Source organism: Anopheles nili, chromosome 3, assembly GCF_943737925.1.
Source record: "Anopheles nili chromosome 3, idAnoNiliSN_F5_01, whole genome shotgun sequence".
NCBI lineage: Eukaryota > Metazoa > Arthropoda > Insecta > Diptera > Culicidae > Anopheles > Anopheles nili.
Window position 1 is genome coordinate 27,196,653 of NC_071292.1, and position 20,296 is coordinate 27,216,948.

Genomic DNA, 20,296 nt, shown 5'->3' on the forward strand with positions numbered 1-20,296 from the left:
GAAAATTCCGGAACCAGCGTTGGGAAATCGAGTACACGAGGGGACACGCGGGCACCATCGCCGTACCTTAAATGAGAGGGCTGTGATGTGTCGGGGCTGGAAAAGCGGGAACCGAACGCACTCATGGGCGCACGGATTTGCTGCCACACCGGTAATAAAATCTGTATCAAACAATGCTCCTAAGCCGACCCAATGCAAGGCAAGCAAATGAAGGGAACCGAGAGGACGAAGGACATGTACACCAAAAAAAAAACGGAGTCCCTACAATCGTTGTGCAAGGTTTTGGAAAATGGAATGAATTGTTTGGAAAGCGTTTTTTTTTCCGCCTGCCAGGTTATGCCGGCTTCGCTCTCGGACACCCGAGAGGACGTTGTGCACCTTTTCCCGCGTTTTTGGAACCTGCTGATTAGCGGAAGAAACGGTCTTTCACCGCTTGAAAACCTTCAAGCAGCTTGCCAACTGCTTTGGAAGCTCATTCCGAATGTCACACTCGGAAGTGAATGCACTCGATGAAACCAACGATGTTTGCAATTCGATCTTCCACTCGCTCGCAGACGCTGCCACGTGCAATTCTAAAGGGCGTTCCCTTTCCGCGAGAACATAGAAAAATCAGCCCAACCAAGCCACTACAAATTGAGGTTAGATCTCCACCAGACAGGATTTTGGGGCGCACAAATTGGCGCAAGTCGCGAACCTGCCGGCAGGCTCCTACTGGCACGCGAACCGCAAAAGGTCGCCGAACAGCGGCCCTCCTTATCAGCAACTAACGCCGCCCGTAATCTCCGACCCGGCTCGGGGCGACTTTACGGACCTTCACTAGCGTTTCAAACGGCCAGGCAATAGGGTTGAGGGCAGCCTGCGGCACCCGGTCAAAGGAAGATTGGGTTGGGCACGCCATTGGATCGCCACGGAACAGGTTCCCCATTCCACGCGATCAATCGACTGGCAGCCCTTCGAAAGGGTGGTTGGGCGGTGTGAACTTCAACATTGCATCGCCTCCGGGCTTAGGCGCCGATTGCATCACTAACCAAGCCGCGCTAAACCACTTCATCAGCGCCATTTTGTGGCGATACGCCGATAAGCCACCGCACAGCGATCGCGAATGCAAATTTGTAAAACGCCACAACCACGGGCAGTTTGACACCGAAACTAGGCCCCGATCAGGGTGGAAATACCGGATGATTATTGTGCTTAATGCGCGTCCCTGGGCCGAGCGAGTTGATTGAAATAAGAGCCACATCGCGAGGTTCGCATTCGGTCCGCGTGGGGGCGCTTTCGTAGCCGTGACGCGAGCGTTGTTCGATGATTAACCCAGTTTCTCCGGCTGCCGGGCGGATGCGCGTTGAAGTCACCCCCACATTGGCCACGTTCCGACGATTCGATTCACGGGAGGACAGCGAATCGGCATAATTTCAGAGCGCACTTCCTCACTTGTTCGGCAGGAAGCGCAACCGAATGGGCCGCCGGAAAAGCGCACACCGTTCACCGATGGCCATCGCGAGCACGTCCGCAAAATGCAGCCCCCTTTTCGGGAGCCAAACTCCGGGATGTGATTACGCCCGCGATTTCTCTGGCTACCCCGGGTGCGGTAACATCGCCCGGCTGGACCATATCATCATCGGCCCGCCCATCCGGGGCCGGGTTCTTTCACTTGGCGGCGCTGGTAAGTGGATCGAGCCGGAGTGGTAAGATCGATCGATCGACCCTCCGATAGGTCGCGCGGGCACGTCCGGTGGAGGACTCACGGTGCGGCCACGCACGTCGACCGGCTGTGACGAAACGTGGTCGGATTGGCCGCGGTCAGGTGTATTATTAACATTTTTAACTACTTTTAATCGCCTGGCGCATCGATCGCCGATCTGTTGCCGACGGACGCGGTTCCGTAAAAAAGGCTTTTAAATTCTGGAGGCTCTCACGTGCCTGAAGCAGGGGGCGTTGCCGGTGCGGTAACGGGAAGCCCGGGAATGGGGCCAGTGAAACGAACGCTCGGAAGGGCTGGGCACTGTTTAATAGCGCTTCCCGTGGTGTCGTCGATGGTGGTATGGTGGGAATCGCCTGGGCGGTCAGGCTCCAGCTACGATCCGTGCGTAGGTGCGTCCCCTTTAACGCTCTGGCCGTGTCATCACCGTGAGCCTCGAAAGGTTCGATAAATCACGCCATCCCAAAAGAGGCGCACATGATTAAGACGTTCCGTTCTGTCGCAAGTCCACCTCCGATTAAGGGTGGCCAAACCAGTGTGGTCAATTATGGTCCTTGCGCGCTAGTGTGCGCTAATCGATCGACACAAGTCTCTCACGCCTCGTGAAGAATGGAAAATGGAGAGAGAAAAAAGACAAAGAAAAACTAACCTCAAACCCAACCACCCACCGGGAGGGATGGCCCTCGTGGTGCGCATCCCATCCTCGTCAGTGTGTTGGTGCCGTTTACGCGTTATCTAATTTATGACTTCATTCTTCTACGAGCGCTTCGCACGCCTAGCGCCAAGCAGCTTGGGCCGCGATCGCACCACTCATCAGGAGCAAACTCCCCCCTGAGGACATTCCCGTGGCGTCGAGAGGGTGGAAATTGCGCAAGGTTGCACGATCAGCATGAGCTTAGGTCCATCCGATCGCCTCCACAACGAAGCGATGGCCTCGCAGATGAGCTGATGTGGCAATGCCGGTCTCCAAGAGCCGTTCCGAACCGCACAGAATCGCGCTTTATCGGCCATCTTAACTACCCGTTTTGCAAAACGAGCATGGCAAACGAAAAGGCTAAACTCGCCAGAAGACGCGATGCCACGGAACTAACGTCTCAGCGGAACCGTTGCGCTCGAATTTTGCGGCAACCGGGCGCATAATAACATAAAAGCCGGCTCAATTTCAACTCAACCAAATTGGATTTCTTAGGTGCGACTGTTTTTCCACGCCAAGAGCGGATCCTTTTGCCACTGATTCAACGCCCCGGAGCGCACTTCACTTGCCGAGTCAAAAGAACCTGAACGCAACGCCGGTGCAACGCAGGATCGCCCTTGATTCGTCCTTGTTGCGCAAAGGAGAAACGCGTTCGTGGCATTGCGCCCCTCGATCGAAAAGCGATCAAACCGCTAGGCCACAGGCAGGCAGCAAACGCCAAAAGTGTCCTTTAAAGGATGCTAGATTTGCATACTTAAAAAGCGATTTGCATACGCACCGCCGGAGGAAATGTAAATCATTTTTACAACCGCCCCGAAGCTCCTCGAGACGTTCCGAGGCGGCGTTGCGGGATTTATTTCATTGCTTCATTTGCGCGCGCTAAAGAGAGGGTTGCGTTTATTAGGAAGTCGTAGCCCTACGCCCTTTTTGGCAGCGCGTCTTGGGCCCGGTTTTATGCTAATGAACGCGCGATATGCATTATTAATCACACTGGTTGCTGCGATGGATCGGAAAATTTCGGCCTCATTTTTTGCAAAAACCAATCCGGATCGCGGCCGGGACCCGAAGCTAATTGACGATTCTTGGTGGCGAATTGAACGATAAAACACCGATATGCAGTGCATTTGTGCACGGTACTGTGGTGGAATTTTGCTCACTCCGATTTTTCTTTCCCATCGCAATGCTGCTCGCGATTTGCAGAGGGTTCGAACGGGTGCAACGACGACACTAATAACTATATCGATGGCCGTTACGTGCGAAAGCCCACCCTTGAGTATCCTTGAGAGCCGGCAACCCGATTCCGGATCAATCATACGCGCATTCGCCACGGAGGGTGCGATAATTTACGAGAACCCCGAAGATGGCAGTTGGTGCGAAAATGGTTTTATGAAGTCGACGGTCGTTTGCGTTATTTGCTTTCGATCCGTTTGCTAGATAAAAGCCACACACTGAGACGCCATTGCTTTAGTTTTGAACACGCAGCGCCCCTTCTGAAGTCCTAGCAAGAGAGTAACGGCTTCCAAATGCGTGTTTGTGGACGCGTTTTCCTCTAGTAGGACCCTAAATTGGGCAAAATCAGATCACCGAGCTATCTAACCGAAATTTGGACGGTCAAAATCCAATCCAAAACTCACAATCCAATCCACAGCCCGACACTCGCCCGGAGGCATATCGAAAAGGATGTGGAAAAAAATCCCAGACCTCTCCCGGGTACCTTTCCGAAGGCGCCTTAGTGCTTCCTTCCGAATCGAGAGCCACCAACAAAAAAAGCGAAAGAAAAGCATACGCAAGAATAAGCAACCATCGCAGGCGCAAGCGCGAAACTGGTGCGCAAGGGGGACATTTCGGGGCCCGAATTTCTGTGGGAAAGAAGTTCGTTATATATTTATTTCATTGCGCTTTATTGCGCCACGATAAATGGGGTTAAATTTATTGTTATAATATGCCAGTTTCCGAACCGACCATCCAGCCCCGGTGGTACGCTGGCACGGGAAAATTAGACTCAATCGCACGCAAGGGTCCTGGCCGCCGAAGTGCTTCCTTCTTATTGTGCGTTTTCCAGCCTGTGCTATCTCGCTTTCTCCCGCTCTTGTGCTCACTAGCATTCGTCACGCTCACCTTCCAGCCAACTTTCTTTGCACTGCCCGGGGGCAAGTGTGAGAATTTCCTTGCCACGGTTGGCCATCGAACGTCCAACAGGTAACATCCGCGAGCACATCCTCGAGCAAGTTGTCACGCCACGGTAACCCTTGCGCAGCGCTGATAGGCGCAGGTACGTTGTGTAGCTGTTTTTTTTCTTTCTCGTGTCCACCCCACTGTTGACTGTTTGTCCTGATAAGAAAGGAAGAGTGGTTTGTTGAGCGGTTTGTTTGCCCACCGGGACGACGTGCTAGATGGTGGATGGATTATCTCATCAGGACAGCACGATGTTCGTCCGTTGCAATGTAGGCCAAAAGGGCCAAGGGTTCGGAAAAATTTAGGTTACACTTGGGAACGCTCTCACCACCGAAGGATCACCGCTAATATTTGCCGACCGATAACTTTCGTTCTCTCGATCGCGGTCGGGGCAAGGATTCACCCGCAGGTCGCACACGCATTAGCGTGTCTTGGAGGTTGCTGGTGTCCATTTTACACCTTTGTTTGCAGCCAGCCTCGACAAACAGGCCGTATATATCATCGGACGCGGGATCAGCTTCCCGAGAGGCGTTGCTATCTAAATTAAACAAATCATCGAATGATCATAAATTTAGATTCAACACACGCGGACTGGTGTGGATCGATCAGTGAAGGACTTCGGTTGGGCTGTAGAGTGGAATGAAAAAATGGAACACCGTCCGGTTCGTAATAAGCAGGTGGTGGACCTCGGCTCAGCACAAGGTGGACGATATGGTGCCCAAGTGGATGGTACAACACCGGGCTGGGGAAAAATGAAAAACCCATCGAAATCGAGCCGCGTTATGAGTCCCAAATGAATTCAATCGGTATCGTTAGCCCATAAACGGTGTGCTCCATTTCGACCCGCATCGAGGCGCCGCTGAAATTCTCGCGATCGGTTCGCAGCGGGCTCTGGAGATGTTCTGGAATGGAACAAGAAGAAGCATAAAAAAAACCGCCATGACTCAGCAGGACAACCTCGAGAACCTGCTCCAAAGCGACCGACGTGGATTCCAGCCGTGTTTCCGAGAACCGTTTCTAAGCGGCTAATTGACGGGCATATTGATCGATTGTTGGAGTCGATCGGATTCGAATGTCGATCGCCGAACCGCGATAGCGCTAATCATGGTGGCTTGTGTTTGGGATCACTTAAACGCGTTGATGAGCTTTTGAACAGTGGAATGAAAAAAAAACCCCACACCATTTGTGGATAGCGATTTAACGCTTTGGGACAAATATTATGGAGCACCGGATTGAGCTAAAGTGGGGTTTTGAAATATTCTCACCTGTTGTTCACAAATAACACGCGATTTGTCGCTCATTTCCAAAGGTTTATGATTATACGCCATACAAATATGATGCGCCTTATGGTCATTGCGCCATATATTCTCGTCCATATATGTCAGCCGATATGCAGCAGCTCAGTAACGTAAATTCATACTCTACACTCAGCGAAAACAACTGACCACAGACAACCACAACGGTTCAGTCTCCAATTGCGCAATCATCCACTGCAGCCGCCACAATTCGGATAGTGCACCAAAACCTCACAAACCTGCACGCCATGCACCATGCACGGCGAGACAGGCGCATTTCCTATTGCCATTTCAATTCGATTAAATTGTCGATTTGAGCAAGTTACTTCATCATTCATCGATAATTGAGTCTCCAATCGCGATCGCCAACCAATCCGGCCATGTTTCGTGCCATTTTTGCATACTCGCTGCCAGTCCGAAACATGCTTGCTTTCTCTCTCTCTTTCTCTCTCTCTCTTTAGCTGGGTCTGGAAAAGGGCGCTGAAGGGACGGTGTGTAACATAAACACACATTGCGACCGGACATTGGCCACAAGCGAGGCACAACGGCACGGCCACCACGGTGGTTTCATGCGATATTATTTCGTTCTGTTATTGTTTCAGGTCCTCCACTCCGGTCTCGTGTGCTGCCCGCGCAAACCACTCATGCATTATGCACCGTGCCGTTATTATGCTACGTTCGCGCGACGCGTCGAGCCCTCGAGAGCCTTTGCGCTGGTCCGGCGCGTATTGTTTTAACATTTAGCCCCCGCATGGACCGAGCATTGGCAGGCGTTTGCCTAATGGTGGCCGCGCTCGAAAGTGGCCAGGGTCCGTGGAAAGAGCACGGTGACATATCGAAATTATTAAATCACCGGTGCACCGATCGCTGGCTTTCCTTCAGTCGAACGAACACTCACACGGGCCTGGCTGCGTATTTCCGGGGGTGCGCTCGATTACGCAGCTCGGCGCCCCGATGGGAGGGATTTGTTTTGCCCGTGATTTATGAAACGGCAGCTGGCGGGTCGCTGATCGCTGGTGGAGTCGGCAAAAAAGCCCGCCAACAGGGCAGGCCACCCTCACCGTGTCGCAATCGTACTGAAGGGGTCTAATCATACCACCGCGAAAAGATCAACTCGCTCCAGGTCGCACGCAATTGTGTGTACCGATCGGAATCGATTCGATTCCGTCAGAAATCAATCAACTGGGGTTTTTTTCCTCAGGGTTTGTTCTATTATTTTCTTTTTCCTCCCTTAGCCAGCCTCGGTGGAGGATCGCGTGAGTAACCCAATTTTTTGGGCTTCTCCACCCGTGGAACACGAAAAAAAAAATGCGAACGCGTGCAGCAATTTGTAGCCCGAACCGAGCGATCGAACGATCGGTGCGCATGAAGAAAGCGAGCCGAAAACGTCGACCCGCGATACGCTGGGACCGCGAAAAAGTCCTCGATCGTCGGTGGCAGTAGTACCGGCCTCAGCTGGCTGGTGGGTCCACCTGAACTATGTCGGAGTTCGGGCAGAACGGCCAGGCGGATAGATGATAGAAGGCTGTCGATCAAGTCCGTGCGTCGGAATGATCAATATGCGATCATTATTTGATTATTGCACAGCGCCAAAAGCGGGGTCGTGAGAGATCGCCGCCGGGTCGGGGTGGCCCCGTTGAAGGCGGCTTGGTGTGCTTTTGATGCTGGCGGCTCAACGCCACCGACAGCTGGTTGAGATCGGCGTACGCCACCTTTACGTAGTTAACCCTTACGGAGAGCACCATGATTGTTTTTTACCATTTATTTTCTCGGTTGCTGTTTCACATGAGACCTGGACAGCTGGTGTGAAAGGATTACTTGAGATTATTTTAAAATCATTTTACTCTCCGATTCAAAATATAACGCACGTCTTCCCTCGAGATCAAAGTAGATCAACAGATCAGCCCATGCTCTCTAGAGGGTTAACAGCGGTGGATCAAAAATATTTGTACAAGCTCCTAAACACGGATCAATGGCACCTCGGCAATGAAGCCCAAATGCGTACCATAATCAACCAATATTACCCCCTGCGTCAAGCACAGATCACTCCACACCGAAGAAGATTTAAACCGACGATGGGACGATCTCACGGAATCGGGCGGAATGGCCTCAACATCCCCACACTGTGCGACCCTAAATATCATAACCCAATTTCGCAATCGCACCGACGCAGGCATCCGCCAGCGGTCATCAGGCGCCAAACTTCTTTTCACGAACCGAGAATTTGGCCCCTTCCAGACGAGCCCTCGCGGCACGATTTTTGGACCGGGAAAACTGGAGCAGCACCCGGGTTTCCTTTGGGGACTTGATCTTTCACGGTTGCACCCGTGAACGGCGGCTTTTGTGTCAATTATTACTCAATTCCGAGCCCGGTGGTGACATCTGGCCGCACGAGGATGGCGCGCGTTGATTGATGCCGCCTGTGCAGGAATGCTTGTTTTCAGTCACCCCGGAGGGTGGCTTTTTTCCTGGGTGGCTCATGTCGTTGGAAAAATAGCCATCAGTCCGAGTCCGACGTCGGGCTTGTTCCGCTGTCAGCTTCGTGCTGTCGTCGGTGGTGTCACGGAATGAAGGTGAAACCTGAAGGAAGCGCGATCTCGAGCATAAATAAGTGATGTTGAAAAGAACAACGAGAGAGAGAGAGAGAGAGAGAGAAAGAGAGAGAGAAACAGGCGCACACTCGCAACCCCCAACATTAATGCAGGCATCGATGACAGATTTGCTGCAAATGATTTACTAATTTGCCAGTGACTGGCGTGAGCCCAGGAAAACCGGCTGTTGGAGCTTTTCGCGCAAACCCATCATGTAGATAGTGTTTTATGTGCGTGCATAGTACATTTCTTTTTTTTTTTGCTCTCCATACTCTCTTACCTGTCTCGCGATCATGTTGCGCCGTCTTGTGTGGCGCGTAAAGTGACGCGTTCGCTTTTTTTTCCTTCTTTTTTTATGCTTCTTACCGACACAACATCATGCGTTCTTTTTTTTCACCCTCCACCAACCAGCGCAACCACCCGTGGCTCCCTTTTGCTCCCCTCGCCGCACGGCCGAGATAGTTTAAATTAATTACAATTGCAAACGTCCACCACCATTACCGGGGTTCGGGGCCGGTTCCACGCGCGATAGCGTAATGAGATGTGCTCGCACGGTGGTCCGCCAATGAAGCTGTTAATTTGATGGGGTGAATTACACAGGGCCGCGGGTCTCCGCGGGACCTCCTCCGAGTGCCCCTTGTGTGTTTAGCGCGAGTCGCTGGTGGCGCTCGCGATTTTATGCTGCTCTATATATATATCGCCCGCCGAGTGCACGCAGGAACTGGTTTGATTTGATTAGACCTTTTTTTTTGCTTCTACTGCTCACGGTAACGTGAGCAAGCTCGCGCGCGCGCCCATGTTCATAATACGATAATTAATAGCACTGTCACTGGGTATTGATTGCGAGTGGTCGGTGCTGGTGCATCGGCATCGACGACAAGCGCGAGTTTGCGGTTAATGTTTCACTCGGGGAAAATGGTTCGTCACCGTCGAGGACCACCGGCTGCTGGTGGTGGAAATGATCGCTAGGGAGACCTGGGGGGAAGGTGATCGGAAAAGTAAAGTCCGTTTAATTGCACTCAATCGAACAGCGATCTACCACATGTGACACCTGCAGTGCAGTGATCGAGGAGTTTGTACTTGTTTGACGGCACGAAATTATCGACGACATTTGTTAATGAAAATAGGCTATTTTTTGTGGTGCAATAAACGCCAGCAAAAACTTCGCGCTGGTGCCACCTTAAACCGGGCTACAAATTATCAACCGACATGCATCACGTGCTACTTGGTTGGGGCCAGTTTCGTGCAACTTGTAGTGAGCCTGTCTGACTCACCATCGCCACCACGTGCAGCCTCGAAGAAGGGTGCCTTTTTGGTTGCGTGGCTCCCTACGGTGCGGCCGGAACCGGTACTGGCTGACGCGCGTGGCGCAAAGAACACGAATTCCGACACATTATGGCATTTCATCGATCGGTCACTGTGCTACTACGTTGCGGCCGAAACCGAAACCCGGAGCTTATGTGAAATCAATAATTTAGATTCATTTCTGATCGCCCCGTGTCAGGCGCGCTTGTCCGCTGTCTAATATTTCCTGCTCCCCATCCTGTGGTGGTGGTGGCGCGGGAGACTTTGAGAGAGAGAGAGAGAGAGAAAAGGACACTCCGAAACACAGTTCACAACGCAACGGTGGCCGAAAACACTTTATGACCTTTTGATTATGTTGCGCTGCGCCATCGACGCCAATCCGTTCGTCGCTTGTGCGCTCGGACAAGTCTTTCGTTCTATTAGCGTAAAAACAATCCCTGAACCGACGGTGTGGGTAATCTGGGGCCACCTCTAATGGCCACCGTAAAGTACCGTATCACTCTTTGACACCGTTACACCGGACGATGGCGACGACGACGACGACGACGACGACGACGACGATGGGGACGATTGCGCAAAATGCAAGTGCTTGTGGCTATTTTTTTTATGCGCAACAGCCCAACAACAAACCCACCCTCGCTTGGGGCGTACGCCAGCAGTCACTCACGGCCCGTTGCCACCCGCCAAAGTCATTCATTAGCCAACGATATCGGTCACACTAGCCTACCACGGTGAACGGTTGAGCGAGACAGTGGAAAACCCGTCAACTAATGGCCGAAATGTGCCGCTGAACAAACAGCAGAAAAGCGCCCCAGCACCTAAGATCGCGGGTTCGATCGCGAGCGCACAAAAAGTTGTCACCCGGATCAGGTTTCCTCCCTCGATTAGCTCGAGTGTATGCGGGTGTTGGAGGTCCCCAACCGAGTGATAGGAGCTCGCCCGTGCCCTATCGTACGCTAGAAGGCAGCTCGCCGGAGGCTGAAACAAAAAAGTTGCCTTCCGCCGCGAGACCGAAAAGCTGGTAGCCAAATAAATTAAGCTTATTACTTGGGTGACCACTGGGCGTTCGGTTAGGCAGGCGTTGGTCGGTGGTTTGGCCAACGTCTTAGAGTCAACGATGAAGGCAGAGCAAAACCTAAACACGCGCCCAACACTCACGCGGGCATTCACTTTGGCAAGAAAAAAAAACGCGAACCAGTGGCAAAAACACCGGCGACACATTCGGCTCGCTGATTAGTACCTCGGTGCTAGTAGCCAAATCACAGTTTTATTGCTCGACCGCAGGACGTTTATGGGGATATTGTTTCGGGGGCGAGTCCGTTCAGGCGGCTCAGGTGCGGCGCCAGGTCCGTGCTCGTGATGTTCGTGATTGGGCCTAATGAGATCGCACGGACTATGGTGAAACTTTACTCGACCTACAGCCGGCTAAGGGCCTGGTCACTGATTAGCGCTCTGATCGAGCGGGAGCGCGAAATTCAAAGGCACGGTCATCCGGACCGTCACGTGGTGGTGCAATGGAAACGCTTTTCCACACCGATTGATCCATTGGCGGAGACAGCTGTATGGAAATTATGATACGACGATCTCGCACACATTCCAAACATGGCCACGGTTCCACTTCCCCAAACGAAGGACCTTGGTTGTGCCCTTTTGTGGGTTGGCAAGCGAAGGTGCTCTAATGCTTAAGGGTATTTGGGGAATGTCGCTTTGAATGTCAGCGACGAAAGTCAACTGGAAGGTGGTAGAGATCGATCTCGTTGAGCCATTTTGGGATTCCTGATAGGAGGCTTTCAAACAATTTTTTAATGAACAAATCTCAAGGAAATGTAGTGCGTTTTCAATGCGCAATGGAATTTCTCTTCGATCAACAGAAGAAGATTGAACTTGTGGTGTATTTATGCATATGAAAATCACACACTTTAAAGGCATCTTAAGCCCTTTCATGTAATGTTTCTCAGTTAGAGCCCTTTTCATCTCTCATTTCTCGTACTCTCCCTACACAAAACCAGCAAATTTGTTCGCACAAAAACTCTTTTCATCCAGCTTTCGGCTGACAGACGCCTAATACGCGTCGTGTCATTTGCCTGGAGCATGATCAATAATGTGGCAGCAGTCAGCAGCCCGTGGTTTCCGCCCTCACATCCGATGGAGAGCCAACCCAGGCCAATCCCTGCACAACATTATGCAAGGCCACACCGGTCCGTGTTCGAAACCGAGCGAAGCTAATCAATCGCCAGTCGCGCAATGAAAGGCGGCGGCCAGCGATGGCGGGAAAGTCTTTCCTGTTTGCGTTTCCCCACTCACGGGAACGCGACGAGATGCATGCATTTTCACATGTTGTGGCTAATTCCTTCGATCCGCCCAAGTGCGCGATCGAATACGTCGAAATCGAAAGCAGCCCTTCGAAACCGCCCGCGACCTGGAGTTCGGAGATGGAGCCAATTTTTTGTGCGAAATCAAGCGAACGGGACGAAGCGCTTTCTTCAGCTTTCAATCCAAGGCACCATTGCGTTCGATCGTACGCAAACCGACGACGATCGTGAGGATCATGACGACGACGACGACGACGACAACGACGACGGCAGTGGAAACAGTTTATTGCTGACATATTCAAATATGATCAATTTCTCGTTACATAATTTCGCATTTTCAGCGCTTTCCACGCGCGCTCCGAACCCGGCCCGGCACAACATGCGCAAATATAAATGGTACATCGGTCGATCGGCTGCACCACTGCAACAGATGGATCGGTTCTGCCATTGGGAAAGGCTCATTATTTGCCCTGATTTATGATCCGATGCTCGTTGAGTGATTGAATAATTGACTGCAGCTCGCCACCCGGACGCGTGGGATGATGATCATGCTGGTGAGTGGGGGTTGTGAGGGAGAGAAGCAACAGAGGGAACGGGGTGGCAAGATGGAAGTCACAACGATTAGCGCGGTCGGTAATTTTACAAACCTCCAGCGCCAGTCGCGACAACGCGCGTACAACTGCGCGCGGTTTGAAGGTGCAGGTCGCGCGAATCGTTTGGCGTGGCGTTTTTTTTTTATTTTGCGCAAGCGCACGAATTTCCAAACCCACCGTCAAGCATTTCGGACCACCACGGGTGGCTCCGCGGGTTTGTTGCGATCGGCTTTGGCCGGGCCGAGTCGGACAAGTACTTAATTGAAACTGAAAACCCGTTCCCGCGATCGATATCTTCCGCACCGTGGACGCGCTACGGTCCCGTTTCGGGGAGCCCGTGGAAAACTTCGGCGACTCGGGACACTTCGCTCGGGAAAACAGGTTGAACGCTAGGGTGCACATCTGAGAACCGCATTCCCACAACGCCTGGCAGGGTGGATCTGGCCGTGAAGATTGTAGTGGCGTACCGGAGCGAGAGCTGAAGCCGGCGCTGGGACCGCAACCCGAGCAATCGGAACGGGTAATCTAATTTTTCTTTTAATTACCGCTACAATATAATTAACCTGCTTATCTTTATTGGATCGCAACCGATTTGCTTTCAATTTGCAACTGGCGCCGGTTGGCTCCCTCGGAGGCACCGCCGGTGGTGATACCGGGGCTGAAAATGCAGCGAAAATAGCACCGCAGGACATTCTAATCGGACTGGACGGCACGTGTGTGAGCGCGCGTGTGTGTGTGTGTTTCACAGGCGCGCGATCGAGCAACGTGCTACACCCAACCATTTGCCATAATGCGATAAATGAACCATTTACGTCGAGTATCATGAGTTATGATCGGACTAATTAACGATTACTCGAAAGCCCGCTGGATGGTGTACGGTGTTTGGTGAACACGGATTTTTGAGACAAACTTGCACAAGCTGTATGAACATTCGTATGGAAGGCAAGTTTGGTTTGGACGAGGCATTTGCAGTAGGTCAAAAGAGTAGGGCATTTGTAAAGAGCAGTACACGATTCAAATAGCCGCGGTATATTTAATGGAGGATTAAATAGACGAAACGATCGTCATTTGAATTCTTGTATATTTTTATTTTGGTTTAATCAACCATACTTCTATCATATAAGCTATATTGCACTGATTTTTAGACAATTTAGAATAACATGGTATACCTGTTATGTGTACAATCTCTTCCATTTTTTGTTGTTGTTTGAATAAATGATGGTTATGTAAATGATGTCCATTTGAAATTTGATTCAACCGTTGCAATGCCCCGTTTGGCAATGCCTTATCCGTGTGTCACTGCAAAAAACCCCTCATAACGGTTGTCATAAATTAAATAACTCTAAACTAACACCCCTCAATACCACCACAGTGGTAAAGATCGCGCGCTTCGTACCCCCATCGATCTCGTCTTATCGCACACGCACTCGTCAATCTCAACCAACCTGCTGCCATCCGCTTTAATGGCCTCATTCCTTGCTGGACCGTAAATTCCGCGCACACCATCCACGGAGGACATCCACCGATCACAGCCGATAGCATTAGCCGGTCCGACCAAAACCAACAATCCTCCTGATCGCTCTATTACGGTACACACGGTAGTCGTTTCCAGTGGAGCGGTTTTTGTATCATTATTCGTACTGCTGCTATTCCCACCGGCCGCAAACCGATCGATCTCCGACAATCCGGCAGGCGCGATCATTAGTATCAGCTCGCGATCCCGGCGTTCCGCGTGACTATCGGAACTTATCGCTCGCGAGCATCGTTCCCGAAACCGACGCGACGCCATCAGACGGTGCCCGCAAGGGACACGCGCTTATTTTGACAAAACGCCACTAAACGCAGCCACCCGGCGGGAGGCGTGAATTTGATCGAGCACCTCATTCTCTGGCTGTCTTCAGTGGCTCCGGTGGCTACCGCGGGCTAGGCTGGCTCGTAATAAATCAGCTAGGCTCACCTTTTTGACATTTGCCCAAAATCGCAGGGCCTCGCGGCGAGCGGGCGCGCCCAAACAGCCACACCAGCACCACTTCTAACCTTCGCTTCTTCCGATACGATCCTGGCCACCGGAGAAGCCCGCGAGTGCCAATCCAGGCTCGAGTGTGAGCATGATTAATGATCTCTCCTCAGCGCTCTGACATGTGTTTCGCTACACTTGCACTTTACGCTGCGGTGGCTCGAACGAGGAGTGGAGCGATTGATTGTTTAATTGCGCTGCGCCTGCAAGCCGGCGGAAGTGATCCGGCACGGCCACGGTGACCGGTGGCTTTGTGATCGGCCACGTTTTTTTTTTGCCTGAAGTTCAGCCTGAAGCTGCCCGCAATCGTCTTCCCGGTAGGTGGCCGCTTGGGCTTTAGAATGGGGGTGTTCTAATGTCACCCGCCAGGGCAAAAGGCACACACCCAGCTTAATCCCTTGCCAAGGGTGTTTGGAAAGAAAGGTTGTGTGTGTGTGCGTGTGTGTTTGTGTGTGTGCACTTACCCTCAAGCGATGGCTTTCTATCGATCGGTCGATCGGCGGCCCGTTCCACAGCGTGTCCGATTTCGCGCCACTATCACTTTTTTCTCGCCCTGTGCCACCTGGCGTGGTGTTTGCGAATCAGGCGACCCTGTGCCTGGTCAAACGGGCTTTCGTTCACGCTTATCTTGCGAACTACAATCGCCCGGTTTACGTTAGCCTGTGCATGCGCTCGACATACGCAACCGAGCGGTGATCCACGGGTAGTCGATGGAGGGCCACAAATCCCTGGCCCTTGGTTCATCGGAAAAGGGCAGCGAAACGCAGATTTATGCATCAATCGGGTTCGACGGCGGGCGTGCGCACACACGCTGGGAGCTGGCAATAATATTAGCTTTAATAAAATGGAAATTCACTACCGCGCGAATGGTGCGCGAGGCGTTTCGCACGCTGAAGGCAACATGTTCGCGTAATGAAGCTGCATTTGCAACGATCGATGTGTTGAGTCACGTCGAGGAGCCATCGAACGGAGTGGTTGATTATTTTTGATGGGATCGTTTAATCCTGTGCATCAGTCCAATTCACCTGCATTATTTATTGGAGCACATGACAAATCACGCCTGGAAAAGGGCTCTAAAACCATAGTCATATGATGTGATCAGTATTTTTGGTTAAGCAAAATGGTAAATTTTTGAAAATTAAAAACCTAACTATACTTTATATTAAAATGGAGATATAGCAATATTCTTCAATAAGAGCACAAAGCTAAGTTAATTTCAAATACATTATCACTTTTTGTATTATTATTTTAACTTCTTAGTAGGTTTAGTTTATTTTAGTAATATCACATTTCCAATGTAGAATTTATTATCGGTTTCGTAAGAGATGCTAACCTAAAAATCAAAGAAAATAGTTCTTAAAATTGTAAATGTTTTTACTACGGTCTTTTATATAAAAAATGGCTCCGTTGTGCACTTGTTAAAAGGATCACACCTTACGCGGTAATAAAGAGCAGCGTGAACGACTGTTTCCTTTAACTTTTTCAAACGCTTTGTGTTTGCCAAAATCTGAATCCATCACTTCCTCCGACAGCCGAAAGACGCATCAAACGATCCAATCGCCAGAACAGCCCCCATCTGCCACCCAAAAGGGCGATAGACCGACGCAGGAAGGACCGGTGCGTAGAGCCGTCTAATAAAAACGTCGATTGCACAATCACCCATCGCAGTATCGGCCAGCTGGCCCGCAGCATTCGAAAGGTGCAAGTGATAGCCGAATCCGTGCGAAGCAAGGAGCCACCAACAGGACGGAGGGCACAATCGCAGGCTCCCTGCTGCTGTTGCTGCTACGTCACCGGACGGTTCAAACAAACTGCTCAATCAAACGGACCCGACCCGCGCTGGACAGCTCGAGACTGTTTGCCGAGCAAAAGGGAGCAACGCTGCGGTGAAGGCAGCAGCATGCATGCATCATTAGCGGCAAACATGTCGATATGTGTTGGTTGGGGAGAGAGAGGGAGGGAGGGAGGGAGGGAGGAGGAGAAGGAGGGGGGGGGGCGTGATCGCCCAAGCGCGATAGCATAAGTAGGTAATCGAGGCGTAGTGGCGTCGTCCCGCGTCGTCCACACAAACGGCACGCGGCAGCTGACCAAATATATTCCACACGCGGCACGCTTGACTTGACCGCGTGCTCTGACCACGACCGGGTGTTGTCTATTGGCTGGCTGTCAGCTGGACCCTGGTACGCCACCGAATCCTGCCAGGCGTGCTGCGATGCGTTGCGCACCCGCGTAAACCGGGGTGGCGTACGCGATCGTCATTTTTTTTTTCCCTTTGCTGCATGTGGAGCTACTCCTTTCGCTCAACGCCACCAGGTGGAGCTAATGTGCACCGTTTCACCGGACACGCCGATTAAGATCAACCCCCGGAGAGTTTAGGGCACCAGGCAGCTTATCGACCGCAAACATTGGGGCCTACCGAAGGGCTAATCGCTTGCTTTGGGTCAAAACCGAATCAATCACGCTCACTCTACGACAGGGCGGCGTCGCCAAAGCCCTTTCGCCGGTGTCGCGCGGGTTACTTAGCAGAAGCCGTGGGTTAGCTTTGTGTTGTTTACTTTTTTTTCTCGACCATAAAGTACCGCAGGGACCTTTGGCATGGCAACCGTGTAATAAACCTGTTTTATGCGTCTTTCCGTGGACTATATCGCGACACCAAACCGGCGTGTTAGTTTGGGCGGAAAAATGACTTCCCGGAAACGCCACCGACGAGAGTCGTGCGGAACAGCCAGTGTGGCGTTATGGAGGAGCTGCCACGGGTTTCACCTAAAAGTGCTTCCTAAAATTTATTGACGCCGTGCCGCAATACCTTCATAAGACCCCTTTCGAAGGGCACGAAACTCAGCTCCCAACCGTGGAAAACATAAAAAGTTTACTCCGTTTCGCGGAACAAAAACGCCATCTTCAGCATCCCGGCGACTTCGGGTTTTTCCACGCGATTGGGGAAATCTCAAGTGGCCAATTGATTTATCGGCCTCGGGTGGGCCGCTTCATAACTCGTCCCAACTGTCAAAACGTATTAACCATGCCGGCCGGTGTGTTTGTGTGTGCGAGGACGCGTTTATGGGTCGCGTTGACAGCAAGGGCCATCGCGTGCTGGAACGTTTAACTAGTTCACGCGTCACCCGGGTTGTGTGCTAGAATTTTCCCGGTTGCTGTGTTGGGTAGCGCCTAACGCGTATCCTGGTAACACACACGTGTCGTAGTAACCGTTGCCGTACGCGCGCGTTTGTTTTCCCGCTGCAAAATCTGAACACCACTCGAGTTCGCGGTGTAGTTCACTGAGTTTCGCCGGTGTGGCTGGGTCGTTTGTTGGGTTTTTGCTCACCGTTTTCCGTGTCGTTTTTCCGAAGCATCCTCACGCAGCCATGTCGAACAAAGCGGCGGTGACGTTCGAGAAGCCACTGCAGCATCTCAGCCTAGCTGATTGGCATTCACGGCTTACCCAGCTGAAGAATGTGGCTTACACGCAGCGTTCGGACGCGTTCGAGTTGCGGCACTCGGCACGTAACCTCCGGAACGAAACCCACATCCAGACGCACTGGGATACGTTCCACAACAACGACCGACTCTCCGACCGAGTGGCTGAGTTGGATCGTTGGCGTGAACGGATGCGTCTCATGCTGCAACGTGTCGTTGATGAGATTCGAGCGTTACGCGAGGAAAAGTCCTGCACCGAGCGTGATTTGGATGGGCATATTACACCGCTCACGGTGGTGACGGAGTGCATTGGTATGCGAGATGGAAGGCTTGGATCGGAGCTGACGTACGACGATGGTGACACGGAGCTGAAGAACGAATTGTGCATCGTCGAGAACAACCAGCGGTTGCTTCGGGACCAGAATCAGGCCGCTTGGGAGCAGCTGAATCGTTTGCAGGAAGTTAAGTTCAAGTTGGAGCTCGATCTAACCGATAAGGACGAAGCACAAGCGATCGACTCGCAGCAGTTGCAGGTGGACCAACATTGTGGGGATGTTTCGTTCAAGACGGATCCAACGCGCGTTCCCAGGGAGTCCGTATTCGAGTCCACGCTGGACCCATTCGTTGGTGGAAAACGTGCTCACGCTTGATGTCTCTTTCGTTTTAGCTCCTGTACGTACGGAAATTGGTTGGAGTACTGCGAGGAGCTGGTTGCCTTGGCCGAGAATGCCTTGTCGGATTCGTTTTCGATTCGTGAGTCATTGTTCGCGACACGCGAGAAGGCTCGTAACATCCTGCGAGCCCAGCAGGACCGCACAGCGCATACGTTGCGCAAGCGCATCTTTGAAACACAACGCGCCCGTAACGAGCTCGAGTACCAGCTCGGAAAGGTAGGTCCTTTTTGTTCCCCAAACGAAGCCTTTTATTTATCCATCCCTCACGAAACCGTCGGCAGATGAAGGAGGAGATGGAACGGTGCCTTCGCGAGATTGAAGCCCTCGAACGTGCCCATGACCAGAAGGTGGAAGCGTTGAAGGTTGTCGAAACGAGGCTGGAAAATCGCGCTCAGCGTTCGGGAATGGAGTTGTGTGTTGACGAGTCGTACCACGGACTGTGTGAAGAGGTTCAGAAGCTGCGGGACACCATTAACATTCTGCGAGCCAAGATCGACGCCACGAAGACGACTTACAACTCGGTGCGGGATCATGCCAACAGGATCGATCAGGACCTCCAGAACAAGCAGCATTCGCTCATGACCGATATCCGAGCGTTGGATCTGCGTGGCCGTCTGCGTACAGGCGAGTTCGGTGGTTTACCGACTCAAACCGATCGAAATATTCAGCTGTCGCGCATCGAGGATGAGATCCCAAAAACGTAAATTGCCTTTTTTCTTGAGGATAATGTTCCATTTCGGAGTGATGTGGCAGTTTGCTCGTTCGAAATTATCGCGCCGGTGTTCGATGACCCACAAACATGCAGAATGTGGGAGATATTTTGCAAGAAAACGCTTCTCGTTACGCTTTTTACTCATACGCCTCGAGAGATCGTGGCCTATATGCGCACTCTCGTTCAACTGCACCTAGCGGCACCGCCAACAAAAGGCTAGACACTTTCCTGCACCTTCTAAACGCGAAAGCGTAGTTTGTTTTGAGCACCTGAACGACCATAATAAACACATACCGGTGGCACACGTGAGCATGGCTTTTTACTTGCAAACCCAAGTCGCGAACCAACATGGTGCCCCGAGAAAATCGTTTATAAAAAAATATCGAAACAAAATAAAATCACGTTTCCTTTTACAACTCGCCTGCAACCGGTCGCTGGGTGGAAAAGTGGTGCGCGAAACCCTTTTCCCGGCTGGGCCTCGAACCGTACCGAGCATTTATTGCAGCCGCGTTCAAGTGGGCTTACATCTTTTTTTTTTCTTCTCGCGCTGTAACCAAATTCTATGAGTTATCGCTTTTCCGAAGGGAGCGAAAATAAGTTGTTTCCCGTTTGGCGCCTTAGGTGTCTTGATTGGATTCGAAAGGCAGGCACGCGGTGAGCAGATCGATAATCGATCGTCTAATCCCCCCAGAGCTAGGCCAACCTAGATGGAATTGCTTGATTTTGATCGAAACTAGCGCCTTTTGCCGTTAGGAATTTAGAAACTTTTCCCTTAAATCAACACTTCGTGCCATCCAAAGTACGTCGAAATC

The 20,296-nt window shown here is 51.7% G+C and overlaps 1 protein-coding gene across 1 annotated transcript; it reads left to right on the forward strand.

Moving 5' to 3' along the window:
- Positions 1-18,046: 18,046 nt before the first annotated feature.
- LOC128726612 (tektin-2) lies at positions 18,047-19,476 on the forward strand. The gene is made up of 3 exons (XM_053820426.1): positions 18,047-18,690; positions 18,766-18,988; positions 19,054-19,476. Exons 1-3 carry the CDS (start codon positions 18,047-18,049, stop codon positions 19,474-19,476), a joined length of 1,290 nt encoding a protein of 429 aa, XP_053676401.1.
- The last annotated feature ends 820 nt before the right edge of the window (positions 19,477-20,296 follow it).

Excerpts from the sequence above, each read along its gene's own strand:
- LOC128726612 (XM_053820426.1), top strand. The coding sequence starts at position 18,047 with ATGTCGAACAAAGCGGCGGTGACGTTCGAGAAGCCACTGCAGCATCTC. Across the intron at positions 18,691-18,765 it reads CCAACGCGCGTTCCCAGGGA|CTCCTGTACGTACGGAAATT; the intron begins GTCCGTATTCGA and ends CTTTCGTTTTAG. Across the intron at positions 18,989-19,053 it reads TCGAGTACCAGCTCGGAAAG|ATGAAGGAGGAGATGGAACG; the intron begins GTAGGTCCTTTT and ends AACCGTCGGCAG.